The following is a 19,317-nucleotide window of genomic DNA, read 5'->3' as shown; positions in this document are numbered from 1 at the left end:
TTAATTACTGGAATAATATGGAAGCATCACTTGGTATTCTTTAAAAAAAAATCCTTTTTATAAGGAAACAATTCAAAGACGAACACAACACAGATTTATACTTATTTAGATGACGAGTCCTATATAAAATGAGATTAACTGTGCGAGTCCACATGTATGAAGAAACATTTAATTTAGAGAATTGATGTTAGATTACCATCCCTGAAACCTAAACTGAATGTTCTGCAAAATACACGAAACAGAAAGTTTGCCTCAAATATTCAGTTAAATGCATACAAAGGTATAACATTATTTAAATAAAAATAATAAAAGGTTTAGAAAATATTAGCAAATAAGCTGAGAGAATTATTCTTTATTATGTGGCATCACAAAGTTTAAGATATAAACACAACTCTCGTGTAGAAATGCAGAAATTTCTAAAAATGGTGCCATATTATCATTTTATCGATGAAATAAACCAATTTGTAATATTCTGAGAATGGTGAAATTTTTTAATATATTAACACCACCCAAAACTAAACAGTAAAGATTTGTAGTATTCACATCGAGAATGGTCCTAATTGTAAGATCTATTCATTATAAATGAAATTATAAAAAGATCTTTATTACAATAATTCTCATTCTTAATGATGTTCTTCGTTGTCTGAATATGAAGGTCATTTATTTTTCAAAAGGTCTTAGCAGCTTCAACAGTTTTTCATCCAAAAAATTCACCAAACAAATACAGGATCTACACTTGAACATAGGGAACTTCAACTTAGCTTTCTGTAGGAGATCTTGGAATGAGGCCATAGTTTAAATCTTCAAGTGATATACATGACACTGTTCTCATCTGAAAAATATCAAAACAGAGATGTCTTAATAAAAATCCTTCAGTAATTCTTAATGGGAAAGTCCATGAGAATGTTTACTCCATCTGATAGATATTAACTTCTAAAATAGTGAACATGTAAATTAAGTTCCCAAAAGTTTGCGCTTATTAAATATTTTACCTCCAACTTTTGAAAATCTAGCTTATCAATGCCATGCTGGCAATTGCACAAATTGTCATCTTAACATGTATGAATGATATGAAAGCATCCAAGTATCTCAAGCTGGTTCGTTGGTCAGTTTGTGTTAAAAATAGTGAATAAGTAAAACAACAAATTTAACCACATAAATCTTCAAGGTTTGTTTGTTATTAATCCAAGTTTTATTTACCAAACTGGACCTAGTTTGTGACAATTTCCAATCTGAGTGAAAGTACAAAGATGACATGATTGCTGGAACAATCACTTCAAAACATATAAATCGTACCAAAATTTAAAAGCATCAGCACAGCACCTATTTAGCTTCAGCATCAGGAATGTCAACTAGCATCTAAACAGTTTGTAATGTTCAGCATGTAAGTACTGTAATCCCAAAAAAGCTTGCATCAGTCATTTACAGATTGCCAACTAACAGGTAAAAAATAATTTGTTGATGATAAACTTTTTAAAATAAAAGATACATGTATTTGTAAGCTTGTAAATACTGGAGAGCAGACATTTGTTTATCTTAAAGTTTTTAATGGGATCTATGGTGTGATTGCTACATTCAAAACCACCATGTAGTGAACTCCCAATATGAATTAACGCTCACCTCTCATCTTTCGTCTACACTAATGGATAGCTGGATGATGTTGCTATATCACACATATTTCCCTTATTTCTGGCGATCTTGATGTAGCCTTTGTCTCACCAGCTTTCACCCCAGCTGTAAAGAAAATACAAAAATTGATGAATTTGCTTCCCCTGCTTATTATAATAAAGTCATGAAAATTCACAATCATGAAATCTATGATCTTGAAGAAAGTGCTATAGAGTTACAGTGCAGACATTAAAAGAAACCATGTTTTAATTGTTGTATTTTAAAGATCATAGGAGAAAAAGTGCAGAAAAGGTTGGGTTTAATAAACAATTTTTTTATCTGACCTTGAAGATAAACTTTTAATGTGATGAAGGACATGCCAACCAAATGAAATGCATAAGCACACTGTGGTTAATCCCTGTACCTCAAACAACTTTAATCATATAAAGGAGAAACAAAAGAAACCTTAATTGGGGTGTGGCCTTGACCATTGACCATGAAGACCTCAAACATCTCCTGGTGACAATAAACCTTGCTTTGACCATTTATCTTTAAAAAGTTGTTAAATTGGAAAGCACAAGTGCACATTTGACTTGAACAATGTGACCTTAACCCCGAAAACATGATGGACAATGTGGTACACGATATATCTTCTAGTCATAAATTACTGACCTGTGACCTTTAAGACAGCACCCAAATATGCTATGTGACACATAGAAATGATGCACATGTATACCAAGTTTTATCCATATATCGAAACTGCTGTAAAGTTATGGAGAAGCATACTGAGCTGTTTCCTTGACCCCGAAGATAAACTAACCCTTCTAAATATACCAAGACTGATCTCTTAGTTTTAAAACATTATAGTTACGCAGCAGAAAGGAAAGAGAGACAAGTTATGATACTAGTGTGCTTCACATTTATCTGAAAAACAGGGAACAAAATGAGAAAAATGACAGTGGTTACGTTACTGTACAAGTCTGTTTTTTTTCTTCAAATATTTGAATGAAAGCTTAGGTGAATAAATAATTTCTGACAATTTCTTGTGACATTACAAAATCATGACGATATGCAAAATATGAATATACAATTTTCAGAAATGAGGAGACAACTCTTGTCTGAGACTATTTTTCATGATGCAAATACATACCATGTTTTATGAATATATCTCAAATGGTTCACAAGATATAGCTGAACAAGGGTATGATGGAGTGACTGACCCAGTTTGTAATAAAAATGGGAATAACATTTTTACAACGTCCGGTCATGATAGAAAAGCATGCAAAGTCTCAAAAAGATATTTTAATGATTCAAGAAAAAATGATTAATTAAAAGCATGACAGACAAATGGAAAAGCCACCGATTTATGTATACTCCCCCAAAACGTTGTTGGAGGGTGGGATGGGTATGAATAAAGTCCAATCAACGTAGTGTATTGGTATTTTAATTCCCAAACCCCGAATTTGACCAAAACAATACAAAATACACGTTAGTTTTCCCCGCAAGATATATGACCCTTCCTTTTCTTTTCATCCTGCCACCATTTTTACATACTAACATTCGTTTTTTTGCAATGAATATTCTGATTTTTATACATGAGATACATGTATCACACTGATGCTACATATAAAACTGCTGCTAAAAAAATCCCACGGAATTTTTATTTGTAAGGATTTTGGAAAAATGAAGAATTTTCACAAAAACTTTATAATAATTTTGCAAAATCTGAAATTGTTGCCTTCTCTGCATTTCAGATAAAGACGTTAGCGATTCCAATCTAATATTTTAAGTACTGTAAAAATGCCTTAAAATGCACAGCTGTAACCGAGCCTAAGCAGACTAGATAAATGTCTTTTTCCCCACATGTACTTCTTAATGATTTCAGAACTAATGTTGAAAAGCATCATGACAGTCCCTATTCCAACCACCTCTGAATTACTGACCATCTGCCTACACTTGGGACCATGTGTCAATATTCTTAGATGAACCTATTCAAACTGGTATAAATTTGTTTTCAATGAAACCGACATTTAACAGTTAAAATGATCTGGAAAGTGTTAAAATATTAATAATACAAAACTACATTTTTGTTTTCTTGGAAGACAGCTGTAAGAACTGGTTTAATAAAGTGTATATTCCTATGTCATAAATCTTGTTTACACTAGCTCAAAACAAGGTATGTATTTACTTGTGTGCATGTCTCTTCTAGGAAAGTTTGAGTAATACAGAAATGTTTGCGGTATTATACCAAACATTTGTGGGATATGGTGCTAGTTTTGGATAGACCAAACTCATTTGGGATGTGGTGCTGGTATTGGATGTACGAAATATTGTGGAATATGGTGCAGGTATTGGTTGTACCAAATATTTCTGGAATGTGGTACTGGTATTGTATGTAGCAAACATCAGTGGATATCGTGTTGGTATTGAATGTACGAAACATTTGTTGGATCTGGTGCTGGCATTGGATGTACCAAACATTTGGATAACTGATAATAAACATTTGGATAACATATACAACAATGTACATCATATTCATACCTATTTTTCACAAGCCAGTAATCTTTACCATCCTCTGTGCCATATCCCACTGCTAGGACACCATGGTCCAACTCTGTACTGCTGCATTCCTCCTCCTCATACACTCCTGAAATGTAAATAAAACATCTATGTGCTTTTCCTTGTTTAAGACAGAAGGAATCGGATCAACCTGGAATTTTTTTATTTCCAATCTGGATTGTTACAGCAGAAATAATTTTATGAGTTAATGTCCATTTGGTAAAAATCCTTCTTGATATGACAAAACCATTCATAAGAATTAGGGACCACATTATCAATACGTTCATTGTGGCAGCCACATTAAGGACCAACCTGATATCATAATATGTCTTCTGGTGAAAGCCCCACACCAATATAACTTTCCATTTGGAAGAGAGAGAGAGAATGTGTGTATGTGTGTTATTTGGATTTTTAATGTACCTTTACCAATTTTCCAGTCATATCACTACTATGCCTGCCATGTGGCAGTTTATAGTGATGTCTAGCACTGGGGTATCATGCTGCTGGCATGTAGAATTATGTTCCACCCAATCACATTATCCTGACATCATGCCCACCAGTACTAACACAACAATCTTAATGCTGAGCACCAAACAAGCAAGCCCACACCCTCTTGCATCTGAGACGGACACTCTAACCACTTTGGCAACTGGAATGGTCCATTTGGGAGAAGTAGAGATAACATTATTATCAAGAAGGCTGTCGTGCCACCCATAATGATGTCAGATCAGCACAATGTTCATTTAGGACCAACCCAAACATCATAATAAGTCTTTTATTGAAAACCTTGTGTTGATATGACAATCCATTCTTTAACATTTTTAACATGACAGCAAAACCATTTGAATTTAGGACAATCTCCACACCATAAGATTTAGACTGGTGAAAACCCACTCTCTCTCTCTCTCTCTCTCTCTCTCTCTCTATATATATATATATATATATAAATATATATATATATATATATATATATATATATATATATATATATATATATATATATATATATATATATATATATATATATATATATATATATATATATATATATATATATATATATATATATATATATATATGACTTTCCACTCAGGAACATTTTCAGTTTTCATGACGGATGCCATATAACTATAGTGGACATCAGACCAGCACCATGTTCATATAGTATCAACCAGACATTATAACACATGTTTTAGTGAAACCCCCATTCACACAACCATCTACTCAGAAGGAGCAGTGGTACGATTTTCAAGATGGTAGCTGCAGTGAACATACTGAATGTCTGAGCAGCACTTTGTTCATTTAGGACCTTCTAGACATCAATACGTGTCAAGTTTCATGGCAATCCTCCAAAAAGTTTAGGAATAGGACTAATAAACTTGTTCTACTGGACACGTTGACAAACAACAGGCCATCCCATAAGCTCTTCAAGTCCATGACCAGTAGAACGAAAAACTGCAATCAAGTTTCATTCAGAAGATTCTAATATATTATTCAGCTGCAGGTCGAATATGGTAATATATGCAACAACACATCGAGGAAGCATAGCGGTTTCTTGATGGCAGACATCTTCATATGACTGCCAACACATGTACAAAGTTTCATGATGAGCCACTAAAACCAGACAAGATTCTGTCATATACTAAAGACAACTCCAAGTCGAAAAGAGTAATAACTGGGGAAAAATAATTAAAACAATAATCTGTCTAGATGTGCATCTTTATATGATAACAATATGTAAAAAGTTTCAGTGATCAATCAGAAACTGAGACCAGTTGAAATCATAAGATTCTGTCAGACAACGTATTCAGCTGCAATGTGATTTTTTTCTTGTACACATCTTATGAGGAGGACCATAAAATTCTCGAAGTATCATTCTGATCCATCAAGAAAATCCAGGGCATTGGTCAAAACCCCACGTCACAATGTTCATCCATTCATCGGGAGTAGCGATATTAGACATAAAACTGGAACCATTTTCAGTTAGGACCAACCAGGCATCAGAAGAAGACTACTACTGAAAACTGCACACTGATATAGCCATCCATTTGAGAGTAGAGATCAACAATATGCTTAGGATAGCTAACATGGTGTCCATATTAAGGGTTAGTCAATTTCATTTAGGACCAAGCCGACACCATGAGAGCTCTTTGATAAAAATCCCAGGCCATACCAACTTTCCCTTGAAGAAGAGTACTTACAAGATTTTCAGACAGCCACATATAGGATGTCAGATCAGAGCCTTTTTAATTTAAGATCAAGAAAATAATGTCTGTTAGTGAAAGCCACATGATGAGATGACCATTCATTCGGAAGATAAGAATTTCAAGCTGGCGATTGTTGTAGCCATGTTACACATACATTAAGCACCAATCTCAGTTAGAACCAAGTAAATATCATAAGAAGACTTTCAGCAAAACCCCATGTTGATATGACCATCAAAGTAGGAGTAGTGACAACAAGATTTTCAAGATGGCCATTAAGGCCGCAATGTGAGATTTGCAAGCAGTATCATTTTCATCCAGAACCAACTAGACCATGGCATGAATGCGTGAAAACCTTCATGGCAAACCTTCAAGTAGTTTGGAGAAGTAGTGATAATAAACTTGGGCTAATGGACAGATGATGGACAATATACCATCCCATCAGCTCTTTAGGTCTAAAGCTAAGGCAAAATAGGACACTGCTACTATACTTATTTTGTTCTTTAAACTTGAAAAAGGGGAACTTAAGGGACCTTTTATCTTGGAAAACTAAAGAAGACACTGTAAACTACTTTCCTTACAGAGGCTGGGTAATAGATGATCCAAATAGCTTCCTAAGGTGAAGAAAAAATGGGAGGTTTTGTCATTACCTCCTGAATATGACTGGAATGAACTGTGACTGGCATCAATAGCTACGGAAATTGGACCAATATTAGCAACAGCTTGCTGCAAGGCTGATTCACTGCCACTCTCGATATCCACACAGCCAGTGTCCTTTGCGGCTACCTTGGAGGAACTATACTTGCATTTTTGATCCTGTTAAAAATATAAAGAAACATTGATGGTAAAGATATCAAAGATTTTCATTTCAAATCTTCACTGGTGTGATGAGTTACATTTCAAACTTGTCTGTGTGAAATTCCCTCTAAGGATTAGCACTTTACTGGCAAAAAATAATTTCCAGGAAAACAAAGATAGGACTGTTTCTTTGTTTTCATGGCCAAAAATTCTTCAGCAATAACAAGATTTCCAAGCTGGATGTAAAATCTGCACCGTTTTCAGTTAAGTCAATGCAGACATCATTAGAAGTCTTGTAGTGAGAACCTATATTCACCGGGTAAACTATTAAGAAGAAGCAATAACAAGATTTTCAAGATGGCCACCATATCAAGATGTCTGCCAAATTAAGCAGTTTTGCAAAAAAAATTATGCAATTCTAAAAACAAAACAGATTAGTTGCGAAACATATATCCCAACATTAGCAGGGTAGATCCAGATCTGCTGTTGCATTATGTAACAGCTGATCAGGGTCATTGTTGTACATGTTATTAATGATTTCCAAAATAAAGTAAGCACTAAACACCATACATGTTCAATTGCTTTTGTATACGTGTATACTACTATGAGCTCTGATATTGTTGTACAATATAAACATGGATTATGATGACTGTTGAACACTCTATTCATATTTACAATGGAGTACTGGACCTTGACCTGCTGTTCACACTGGGTGTGTATAATAAAAAGATAAAGTGCTGTTCCATTTGATCACACATGGTATCCAGAGAAGGCTCAAACAGGGTACTCAGATTAATCAATCAGTTCAATATGACAATCCAAAAGAAATTTGACATTGCATCATTGGAAGACTACTCCACAATATAAGTGCCTTCCCTGTGTCCAAAGTATGTTTTATTGGAACAGCCCTAACACAATTTCAGACAGGTACCACATGACACAGTGTTCACAGAGTTTTTACCATTTTGTACTCTTGCTGGTGAAAAGTGTTCTTGAGTGGAATTAAGAGAGATATTGCTTGGACTCAGGAAAAATATGGATTCATATGCAATACACAAATCGCTGTCTCATCTGCAACATGTACTACCACATAATCTTCCTGGAGATACCTATAATAAACCTTTTACACAGAATGTTATGCTGCATGATAGCTGATCATATGTTGTGATACATATGTTCAGCCATTTCCTAGTGAAGGCAAGACAATTAAATATATATTTATACCTTGGCTTTGTATGGGTATGCCTCCCCTGTCTCTATATCATACTTCTTGATGTACTCAAAGGCCTGGTCCATCCAACCGCCACTACAGCCCTGGGTTCCGAAGTCACCAGAGCAATCGACCAGCTGCTGTTCACTAAGACTGATCAGCTTACCGGTCTTGTGGAAGTTCTGACCCTCCAGTGAACCTGTCTGAGAAAGAGAAGAGCAAAGCAATTTAAACCCTTTAGTTTTGTCCCATAATTCAGACATTTGTCAAGAAAAGAATATCATTAAATCCCCTCTCCCACATATAATATTCTTTTTTAATATTCTTTTTAATGTCAAAGTCTTTGAAACTTGTTTGCCCTTGTTCTCATTTCATATCCTCAGTGGCTCAAAGTCTAGACTTGACTTACTACCCCATAATATATGGCAGGTTGGCTGGGAAAATAACTCAAATGGCTGACTGATACGAGTCAAAAACACTGCAAAACTGCCTATGCTGTAAATCACCAATCATTTACATGTCATTTGTTTAAACTGATTGTCCATATGGACCAAAAAAATCCTCATTCATTATAACTGATATTCTGAATAACGGATTTTTGGACAAAATAATCGTCACCTGAGGAGTCTAAAAAACTGGAAATTTAATCAATTTTTGTGCATAGTAACAGTGAAACAACTTCAGGAAATGGAAACTATCACGTTTCTGATGTAAGAATCCAGAACTGCAAACATGTACTGTAAAAATACTTACTGTGCTGAATGACCAGCATGAGCCACACTGACCCTGAAAAGGGAAAGATAGTAAATATTAAGAACAGGCTGAAAACCCAGATTTATCTCAAACTGTAATTTATCAGACCTGGGCATGATTGGCTTCTTTTCAATGTGAAATATATATAAAACTGCACACATTTTTATTTACAAGTTGGTAAACAGAAAGTGTCCGATATGGCAGAAAGATGTCAAGGCTGCCATGCTGAAATGCATTCAAAAGCCAAATCAAGCGTGTTCTCCTACGCACCACCAATGGTGACAAAATATAAACATGGTTTTGTATGTATTACATAACTCATATTTTACACTTTTGGAATATTCATAGCTTTAAACAATTTGGGATTTGTGAAAGTCTGATTCACTGTATCTAAACATATTAACATGAAGTTGTCAAAGAGACACCAATTAAGCTCCAATCTGGGTATGTGATACAGAAGCAGACTAATTATCTGAATAAAAATACCAGATCAACCATGTTACGGTTAAATGGGTACGAAATAATAATGTATACTGCTTGACTTTTACATTTAATAGATAATCTATAAGGAAACAAAGTATGAAGTGTGCAAGCTTAACTGGGAAGAAATTGTTTTTATAAATATATTCAACTAGTGTCCAACTCACATTCTAGGATTTCACAAAATTGTTTTTAAAACATTTTATTGTGAGAATCTTGTACATGCCACAAAATTTATACGAGGACTTTACTCTGCATGTTTCATAACTGCAAGAACTCTAATCCTAACCTTAGTTCTAACACTAGTCAAATAAGAATGTCTTAAATTCCATCACAAGAAGAGAGTAACACTCCTTAGAGGCAGCATTTCTTAATGTTCTGGTTTAGCTAGAAAGGGTGAGAATGCGACAGGTTGAGGAAATGAAGTTTAATTATCTATCCATATTAAACATGGTGTACAAAACAGTATCCATTAGTTTACTTTTTCCTAGTAATGTTGACTAATTAGCCTACTTACAGTCACTTGGCACAAGCAAAATACTTTATCATGTCATTCACTGTGCTGGGGAGTTACCAAAGTCAACCCACCAAATAGACCACAATACAGAGCTACTTTCTTCAATGACATCTCAATTTAGACTCATGCTAAATTAAAATCTCTCTTTAAATAATTAATCTCTTAACTTTTAAAGTCAGGGTTTCAAAACCAACAAGTCAGACCTGTGTAAAAATGATACTAAGCATATTTATAACTTTTTCAAAATAATTAGGCGTAAAACTGATCAAAGTGGTGGACCTTCAGATGTCCGTTTCCCCTCCACATTTCTGCGAGAAAATTACAGTTTATTTAATCCTCACTTTGTTCTTAAATTCACTCTATCTTTAGAGTTAAAAGTTAATGATGATGATTATTCAAACAACACTTTTAGTAACAGCGATGCTAATCTCTGCTATGTGTCCTACACGTGCGACAACAAAAGACTTGCTATTCTTAAATTAACAAGATGGTTATAACTCGTTAATATGTACTTTCACGATGCCTGACCCATGTAAAACGCATTTTTCTTGGCAGGTAAGTGGTTCTAAAACTTTATCATGTCCAAAAATATGCCAGTGGTCATGTAATCCAATCTCTGAACCCTTGAACATGCAGCAATTACATGTCCTTGGATGTCATCATGAGTGAATTAAATTTTTGTTCTGTTCTGCACTCCAGCAAATGTTTTCACACAGTAAACCAAGAATAACAACAACAGTCCCAGCATACCTGGTCCTTAACAGGTGTTACATATCCCTTCTCTCTCCAGTCGACTTTATCAGGCAGCATCACATTATGTGGGGGTAGGAATGTACTGCAGGTAGTATCTGTTAGATTGACTTTCATCTTTACACATCCACTATGCAGTGCTTTGAACTCTTCTGCTTTCTGAAAAAGAGAATACCATTCATAAACATTATATGAACGTATAGCATAGCTCTGAGTTGTGAGATTGCCAGCATCTAACCCTTCAAAGTTTGTTTCTAAAATCTATTAGTTAGCGAGGCATCCTTGTCCTGCAGTTTTTAAGATAGGATATTGTACCTTAATAACTGAATTTCCAATAAGATGTTTTCTGTGAACTGTCCAAAATCCAAATAAAATCTGATCACCAATTTTATTTTACATTCTATATAGACAGGACAATTTTAAGAAGTATGCATAGGTATCCAGAAGAAACTTGGGTAGCTGAAACTTTTCAATTCAATTCATTATATCTGAAAAAGGTATTGCTGAGAAGCAAGTACAAAAACATTCAGTGACCTATATTGTATAGTGTGTGTATGATTTTTATTTTTATTGTAGCTTTAAAAAAATAAATCAGTCATATCACTACAATGTCTGCAGTGTGGCCATTTATAGTGATGTTTAGCACTGGGGCATCATGCTGCAGACATGTAGCATGATGTTACACCCAGTCACATTATCCTGACACCAGGCCAACCAGTCCTAACACTAACCTCTTAATGCTGAGTGCCTAGCGAGACAGCTGTAAGGACCATTCTAATAAGTCTTTTGTATGACTCGGCCAGGGTTCAAACCCACGACCTCCCACATCTGAGGCGGAGGCTCTAACCACGAGGCCACTGCAGTGGTCATATGGTGTAGTTGAAGGTTATTAATTTTCCTCCGCTTAGTCAACATTTGGTCTAGTATTCTATCCAGTCCTATTTACTATCACAGTCCGGATTTGCTATTTCGGCCACGTTGCTTTTGAATCCTCCAATATGCTTTTATGCTATTTTGTTTTCAGCTAACCTCTAAAAGACGTTCTGTTAAATAAGCATTCTGTACCTGATTCCAGGCTGCATCACTCAATGATACATTTTCTTACAACTTCCTGGATAAGTATTTAAGATAATCGAGGATAATTGCCCCGCTACTTAGCCATTATCTTCATACCAGGATTGAGCAAACTGCTGGTGAGCAACCTATAATGCTGGTTGAAACATGACATTCATGTGATCAGCCTAAAAAGATGTTGGGGGTGGGTGGGTTGTTTGATGGGGGCCTACTGATAGTGTGTGCTATATTACAGTCATTTCCACTATCAGCTCAATAGGTATGGTACATACTGCCTTTCAAGTTGGTAAAATTCTCCAAAATGGTTCATCTATGGATGTTCCCTTACAAGACAGTGACCTTTCTTTTTCGCTTTTTGCACAAGAAAGTTCCCCCATAGCATCCATTAAAAACCCCATAAAGATAAACAAATCACCACAGCTGATTTTAGACTGATTCCAAGCTTACTGAATAGACCGATCATAGCAAAACAAGCATAACAAATAATTTTCATTCACTCACAGAAACATCTTATAAGCTGATTTTACAATAACCAAATCAAAGCATATAACTTCTATAAAAAAATTGATGGAAAGGAATATTCCTGAAGTCAATTATGTTTCTTAAACAATCAACTAACACAGGAAGCACGTGTTTTACTCTGACAGAAGTTAAGGTTTATTGACAGCCTCTTGAATGTCAACAAATTCCGTCCTAAAAAGCCCTGATCAATTAATTACAATTTTCAACTTCCTTGCATACAAATCTTATTTAAACCACACAGTGAGCTTCACTAAATAAGTTTGCAAATAGGGCCTACAAATAATCCATAAAACAGATATTTTGTTGGAATACAGGATGTAATGCCAAGCTGCAGGTTAACTTTTCTAGGTAAAACAAATTCTCTAACAAATTTTACATTATACTGCATCATCAGAAAATACTTTACCAGATCTGAAAAATTGTTCACTCCCATCCAGTAACTTTTCTCTCCTTTCTTGTATTTCTGGTTGTGGATCTCAATTTTCTTCATGTTCTCAGTAAAAACAGAGCGCCTGTAGGCTTCCTCTTCTATGCTCTCATACTGTTTGTCTAAAAAGGTAGAATAAACCAATACTAAAATCTACAGATCTAAGAAAAGGAGAGATTTCCTAGTACCCATAGGCTATAAATAGGCTCTGTCCAAGTAAGAAATATTTTAAAATCACCCTGAATTTCTAATTTTAGCGATTAACACCCCTCCATGTATTCTGTTGTTTTTACTTGCTCAATACAATGCCCCCTTCATATTCACCTCTCAATACAATGATGGCTGTTGTATTAGTCATACTAGATACAAGTCTGGCACCCTTTTCATTTAGGCCATTCAAAAGAAATAATGAAAGCCATTCAAAAGGAGTAGTGATAGCCATTCAAAAGGACTAGTGATAGGATTTTCAAGATGGCTGTTGTATTAGTCATACTAGATACAAGTCTGGCACCCTTTTCATTTGGGCAGTTCAAAAGGTAGTAATAGGATTTTCAAGATGGCCATTGTATCAGTCATATATCGATGTAAGACTGGCACCATTTTCATTTTGGACAACATAGACATCATAATAAGTCTTCTGGTGAAAACTTCATGTTGTTATGACTTTTCATTCAGTAGGAATGGCAAAACAATATTTTCAAGATGGATGCTATGGTGGCTATATTGGATGCCAAGCTAGTGCCATCTGTATTTAGGACAAACCGGATACCTAACGAATGCTTTGTTGTAAACACTTTGACAATATGAGCAAGATGGCTGCCAAGTAGGTCAGATCAGCGCTATTTTCATTTAGAACCATGTAAACACCATAAGAAGACTTCTGATGAAGACCCCATGTCAATAGAACTTTCTGTTTAGGATAAGTGGGACTAACAAGATTTTCAAGATGGATGACAGTGACTATATTTGAAGTCAGAATGGCAACATTTCCTTTCAAAGTAACCAGACATCGCAAGGAGTCTTTTGGTGAAACCCCATGTCAATACAACTTTCCATGCTGGAGGAGATCAAGCAAGAGGCTTTACAAAATGGCCATCATGGTGTCAATATTTGAAGTCATATTGGCGCAATCCTTATTTACAACAAACTAACCATAATAAATCTTCTGGAGAAACCCATGAAAATATGAAGAACAACAATAACAGGATCTTGTGCCAGCAAACTTCAAACTTAGGATCTTTTTCAGTCTTCAGTTTGTGAATGTGTAGAATTATAACAAACATAATTTTAATATTTCAATTCTGAAGATTGCCTAACAATGCTGACATGTCAAGCACTGAAAAAGTAAAACTGGTTAATGCTAATAAACATTATAGCATGCAATTTTTCTGATGCTCAAGTTCACTTTTGATGGAGTTAGATATACATGTATGTAACTAATGGACAAAATTTGTATACAAAAACGGATAAAACGTCTGACAGTACATTTCAGAATACTGACAAAGCAATTCAACTTTCTGTTGGTAAACAAAACCAACAACCTATACATGAGCAACCAATGATTTGTTACGCCTTTGTGATCCATATCCAATATGAAGTTCGGACTATCACTGGTTGTGATCTCTCTATTAATTTAAAAACATTTTCATGATTTTGGTACGGTCTGCACTGCCATAAATATATGTGAATGAATTTCACCACAGTGAATGGAATCGCCAAATAATGTCTTAATTGCAAGTCAAAATGGTAAAGTGAAAAGAACATGATGTCTTAGAGCTGTGCATTCTTGTCATTCCAACTGGATGGGTTCAGCTGTTTCAATGTCTACACGTGCAGTGGCCTTTTTGTGTAGTATGCAGATTTACCCTACACTACATGTAGCGAGCATTGGTGGTATAGATTACAGACCCTTCAAAAGCAAATCAATTAAAGGATATTTCCTCTCACCAACTCTCTCACTTGGAGTCGGTTAAGTGATTAAGTGATTACTTCCCAATTTTATCATGAGACATTGTGTGACAATGGTACAATTAAATCACTCACAGAAAATTGTTTCCCTCACTGATCTGTCACTGATACATGATGGTTAGTCAATTATATTCTCCCTCTGAGAATGGACACAATAAACTGCCACACTGCAAATATCATAGCGATATGATTGAAAAATTGTTAAAGCTATGATAAAATCCCAAATCACACACACACATGTTAAACATGTAATCACTGTTTTACACTGTAACGTAATGTACAGGTATGCATTAAATTACACTACAAACTATCAGTTAAACACATGCATTGAATGCGATCCCAACTCTTTACATATAACCTGAAGGATGTCAACCGAACATTTTCTTCAGTTAACTGACCTTTCTTGATAATGTATTTATTGTTTGACACGGCCACACACTGTGGTCCCTGTCCTCTGTAAGTTACAACTTGTTTTCACATATTAACATAATATGCACCATGTCTGGTGAATTTTAGCTTGACAACCTCCTAGCATCTATGCAAGAGAGTCAAGTTACAGGCAGACAGTGATCAAAGAAAAACAAATTGACAAAGGCGCAGGGCAGGTGACATTTACGAAATACACAAGTGCTGACTCAGATTCCACAACCACTGACTTCAGGTAAAGTATCCCCAAAATTTCCACTTTTTGAATATTATTTGTCACACATTGTAGCAATTACTACACTTCAAATATAAATTTCGTAGGGTTCTAAGGTAATGCAAGTGTCATTGGTCTCCTCACTACATTCAATAGATATGGACTAATACTAGAGATCAAATTTCAATGGATCCTCCAAGTCACTCTTGTCAAAACTGTGATGCAGTCTGAGAATAAAGTATTCTCATCTTTTTAGAAAAAAGAATACACATCACATTTGGGCCTGATCTATTGACTGGGTAAGTCGGGGATAATATTTTCAACTTTAATGAGGCTTTACAGGTAATACAGCAGTCACAAATGCATCTGTACAGTACAGGTGTCAATACTTTATCAACACATATAAACTTTGCAAACAAGCGTGTGCTTATTATTGTTTTGCAGTCATTGTCAGGGCTATAATCAACATGAGAAACATAGGTCAATGAATGGTTAGTATTTTAACAAGATAATAATAAAGAGAACAAATATGACCGTTCAATTCAGCGTGGTGCTCCTATTCCACTATGAGATCTTGCCTATGCAAATTAACCAAATGCGATCATCCACTAGAGTCTCCAAACACATCTCACCAGCTATTGTCAGCCAGTTCAGTAATATGTAAACTTGTGCTTTATATCTGACCTCTATGCCTTTTCATTGTTGCTATTTAAACTGCCCAAATGATAGTTTTACATCAGCTCCAATCACGACTATTTACCATTTATGCATACTAATGTAATAGGCATACACTCAAGAGGTGGGGTTTATTTTTCTTTCTATATTCAAATATTACTGAAAACTGTTTTTTAAACATGATCCTGTCAGGAGGTTTGAGAATTCAAAATTAATTTTATATCTTGATACGCCATGTTACAATCTGATTAAAATCGTATCTCCACTTCATGTAGGACAATGAAGATCTAATTTCAATAAGATTGCACAAGGTTAGGACAGGTATATCAACATCTTGAAAATACATTCTGGATTTCAGTGTGATCAAAGTTTTCAAAGTCAAATAACTTTTTATACACTGACAAGCCTGACAGGCACCACACTTAGAATACAGGAGGGTCCCAATATGAAATTAGAGGGGGACCAGGCATTGGGCTACTGATGTTACAGCAATGGACAGACAAAGGTTATCAAATATTCCCTAGCCAAAACTTAAAGCAAATTTGACTTACTGTATTTTGTCTTGAACAGCTCCCATGACTCTACAATTATCTGTACATGGATTTCATTGGCTGGCTCAGTTTCTAAAAACAAATGTACATAACTGAGATCTCCTGGTGCTGCTGCCACCAAATATGCTGCCACAACAAATGTCAGAATACTTGCATACATCATTATGGTTTTCAATTCCAAGACTCTGAAAATACAAAAAAATAATATTTTAAGTTTTATGCCTTCTGTACATGAGAATAGCAAATGAACTATACCTTTTACCAAAAGATTTTTACCATCTTGACAAAAAACAACAAGTTATGCTGACTTTCCATGTACTCGGTACCACACAGAACAAAATTAACAATTAATTTAGCAGTCATTGTTCAAACACTTGTCCAAATTTTCATGTCAAACTGTATCCAAAAGTGACATTTCAAAAAATGCCCGATTGTTGCATCAGAAACTAAAATAAATTTTGTATACAGTGGAATGCATAAAGTCTATTTGCAGTACCAGGGTTCTCAACAGAGTATAAAATCTAAAGTTCATGACTCCCTCCTTGAAACAAATAAAGAGTCCCAGCTCTGAAAATACGAGACCCAATGATAATGCATTTATTTCCCTTGCAATTATTCAGAAAATTATGAGTGTATTGTTCGACCACTAACACAGAAGTCATCAGACTGCTAATTCTCATTAACTGTACCAAATTTTGTACTACTGTATAGAATGAAAAACTAGGCAACTGAGAACAGTGATAATTATCTTGTGATGCAACAACTAGAAGGAATCCACTAAGAGATTTCACTTTAGTTTGAAAAAATATCTGATTTTCATGAAGATTTATGACAATTAACATGGGAATTTGTATATCATTGACAACTGGTACTATTTTTCTTAATATGGTCAATGATAAAATGCAAGTGTTCCAAACACCACGGATAGGTTAAGCTTACTCAAGTTAGGTGTTTAATGTCTTTTGGATATGTCTTTTGCTCAAATTAATATGTGCCAGCAATCAATTAACAGGTGTCTTAACTTCCTTGTCTGCTAAGATCTAACCTGTTCATCTTTACCTTCATCCTTTAAAATCACTAGACCGTTGTTTGATAGTCAACACACTACATGACTGATACTTGCTCTCTATAAATGGGTCAAATGCAAGAGAAGTGTTCCAATCCCATAACTTGTATGACTTGGCAGTTGGATTTTTCATGCATCCAAAATCAAAATCTGGCATACCTTTATGCAGATTTCTGTGTCTCAGAGAACCTCATGTACTCACATATTTGTAGCAAAAGCTGCATATGAAATAATATATATCATTAACTCTCACAACTATCATAATGATGCTTATACAACTACTGTATACACCGTCAAAGGCAACTTCTCATCAAATCCGAGTGCAGACTAAAGCTTTATCTACAAATCAGTTTCTGGACAATTTACAATACGGAAGCCAATGTCATAAATAAGTGTTACATCCAACAAGGTTTCCCAAAATTTTCGTCCTTATTACAAGTTGCCCACGTTACTCAATTCTGATACAGCAGACTGGGTGCAATTTATTTCCATATAACGCAGCTAGTTTCTTGTTGTTACTGTGTAAATAAGATGAACATTTTGGGGATGAAGAAAAGTATGCAACACATGACACCAATGGGTTCTTTGACCTACTAAATTCTCAATGCCAATAAAATATATCCACCTGAGGTCAAAGAAAACCAATATTACTAGCTTGAAGAATAAGAACAATGCATAAAAACAAATGACGAATCCCAAAAGAATGAAAAGCAAAGTTCCGACTGAATCAAGTAACAACAGAAAGCATTTAAATAGCTTTTACTTAACAGTGGATGACACTATTACCACGTGACCAGCCTAGCCAATGAATCCTGCTCACGATTCCCACTCCCTAGGCTACTAAAAGTGCATATCAGTACCTACTGTCACAATAACGGTATACGGTCTTGTGACTTCACTTTATAGGCACCTCACATGATGAACAAATTAAGAACATCACATGAGTGTCACACAGTATGTATTAAACGATCTTTTTTTAAATTATTCCAATACATTTAAACTCTCAACAAGCAAAGTTGAATTGCCCTCTTATCCGTCATCATTTGTTCTTTGGGCGTCAGTCAGTGCTCGAACACACGTTTGTTATCGCTACTCGTATTAAACTACTTCGAGGATTGTCACGAAAAGTTCACAACTCAACTTTCATCCCAAAATGAAACTGGTTCTGAAAGAAATGCGTGCATTAAGACATCCAATATGGCCACCACACGGGCCCCCTTGGCAACCTTGTGATCGCTACTCCTTCTAAATGGATGATCAAAAAAAACATGGAATTCTGACACAAATTGAAGCCATCTTTATAATTATTGTTATCATTACTCCTCAAGGACGGAACTGCGATATGGGGTTTCCCTATAAGGACTTTTATGATGTCCATTTAGTCCTAAATAAAAATGGTGCCGATTGGACAGCCATTGTGGTCACCTGCCTAGCCATCTTGAAAATCCTGCTACAGCTACTCCTCCTAAACGGAAAGTCATTATACCTGTGATAATATGACATTTTCACCGAAAG

The 19,317-nt window shown here is 35.2% G+C and overlaps 1 protein-coding gene across 1 annotated transcript; it reads right to left on the bottom strand.

Moving 5' to 3' along the window:
* Positions 1 to 365: 365 nt before the first annotated feature.
* Positions 366 to 18,533, bottom strand: LOC149797243 (procathepsin L-like). Its single transcript, XM_089961944.1, has 10 exons — positions 18,428 to 18,533; positions 16,737 to 16,921; positions 12,882 to 13,024; positions 10,880 to 11,038; positions 9,133 to 9,165; positions 8,394 to 8,582; positions 7,022 to 7,187; positions 4,150 to 4,255; positions 1,621 to 1,734; positions 366 to 832 (listed from the first exon to the last, which is right to left on the bottom strand). The coding sequence occupies exons 2-9, from the start codon at positions 16,897 to 16,899 to the stop codon at positions 1,716 to 1,718; spliced, it is 978 nt and encodes a 325-aa protein (XP_089818070.1). The 5' UTR covers positions 16,900 to 16,921; positions 18,428 to 18,533; the 3' UTR covers positions 366 to 832; positions 1,621 to 1,715.
* Positions 18,534 to 19,317: the final 784 nt, after the last annotated feature.

Source organism: Sinohyriopsis cumingii, chromosome 6 (assembly GCF_028554795.1).
Source record: "Sinohyriopsis cumingii isolate HCF-2022 chromosome 6, ASM2855479v2, whole genome shotgun sequence".
NCBI lineage: Eukaryota > Metazoa > Mollusca > Bivalvia > Unionida > Unionidae > Sinohyriopsis > Sinohyriopsis cumingii.
Note: the sequence above shows the minus strand (reverse complement) of the source record. Positions and strands in the feature narration are given on the sequence as shown.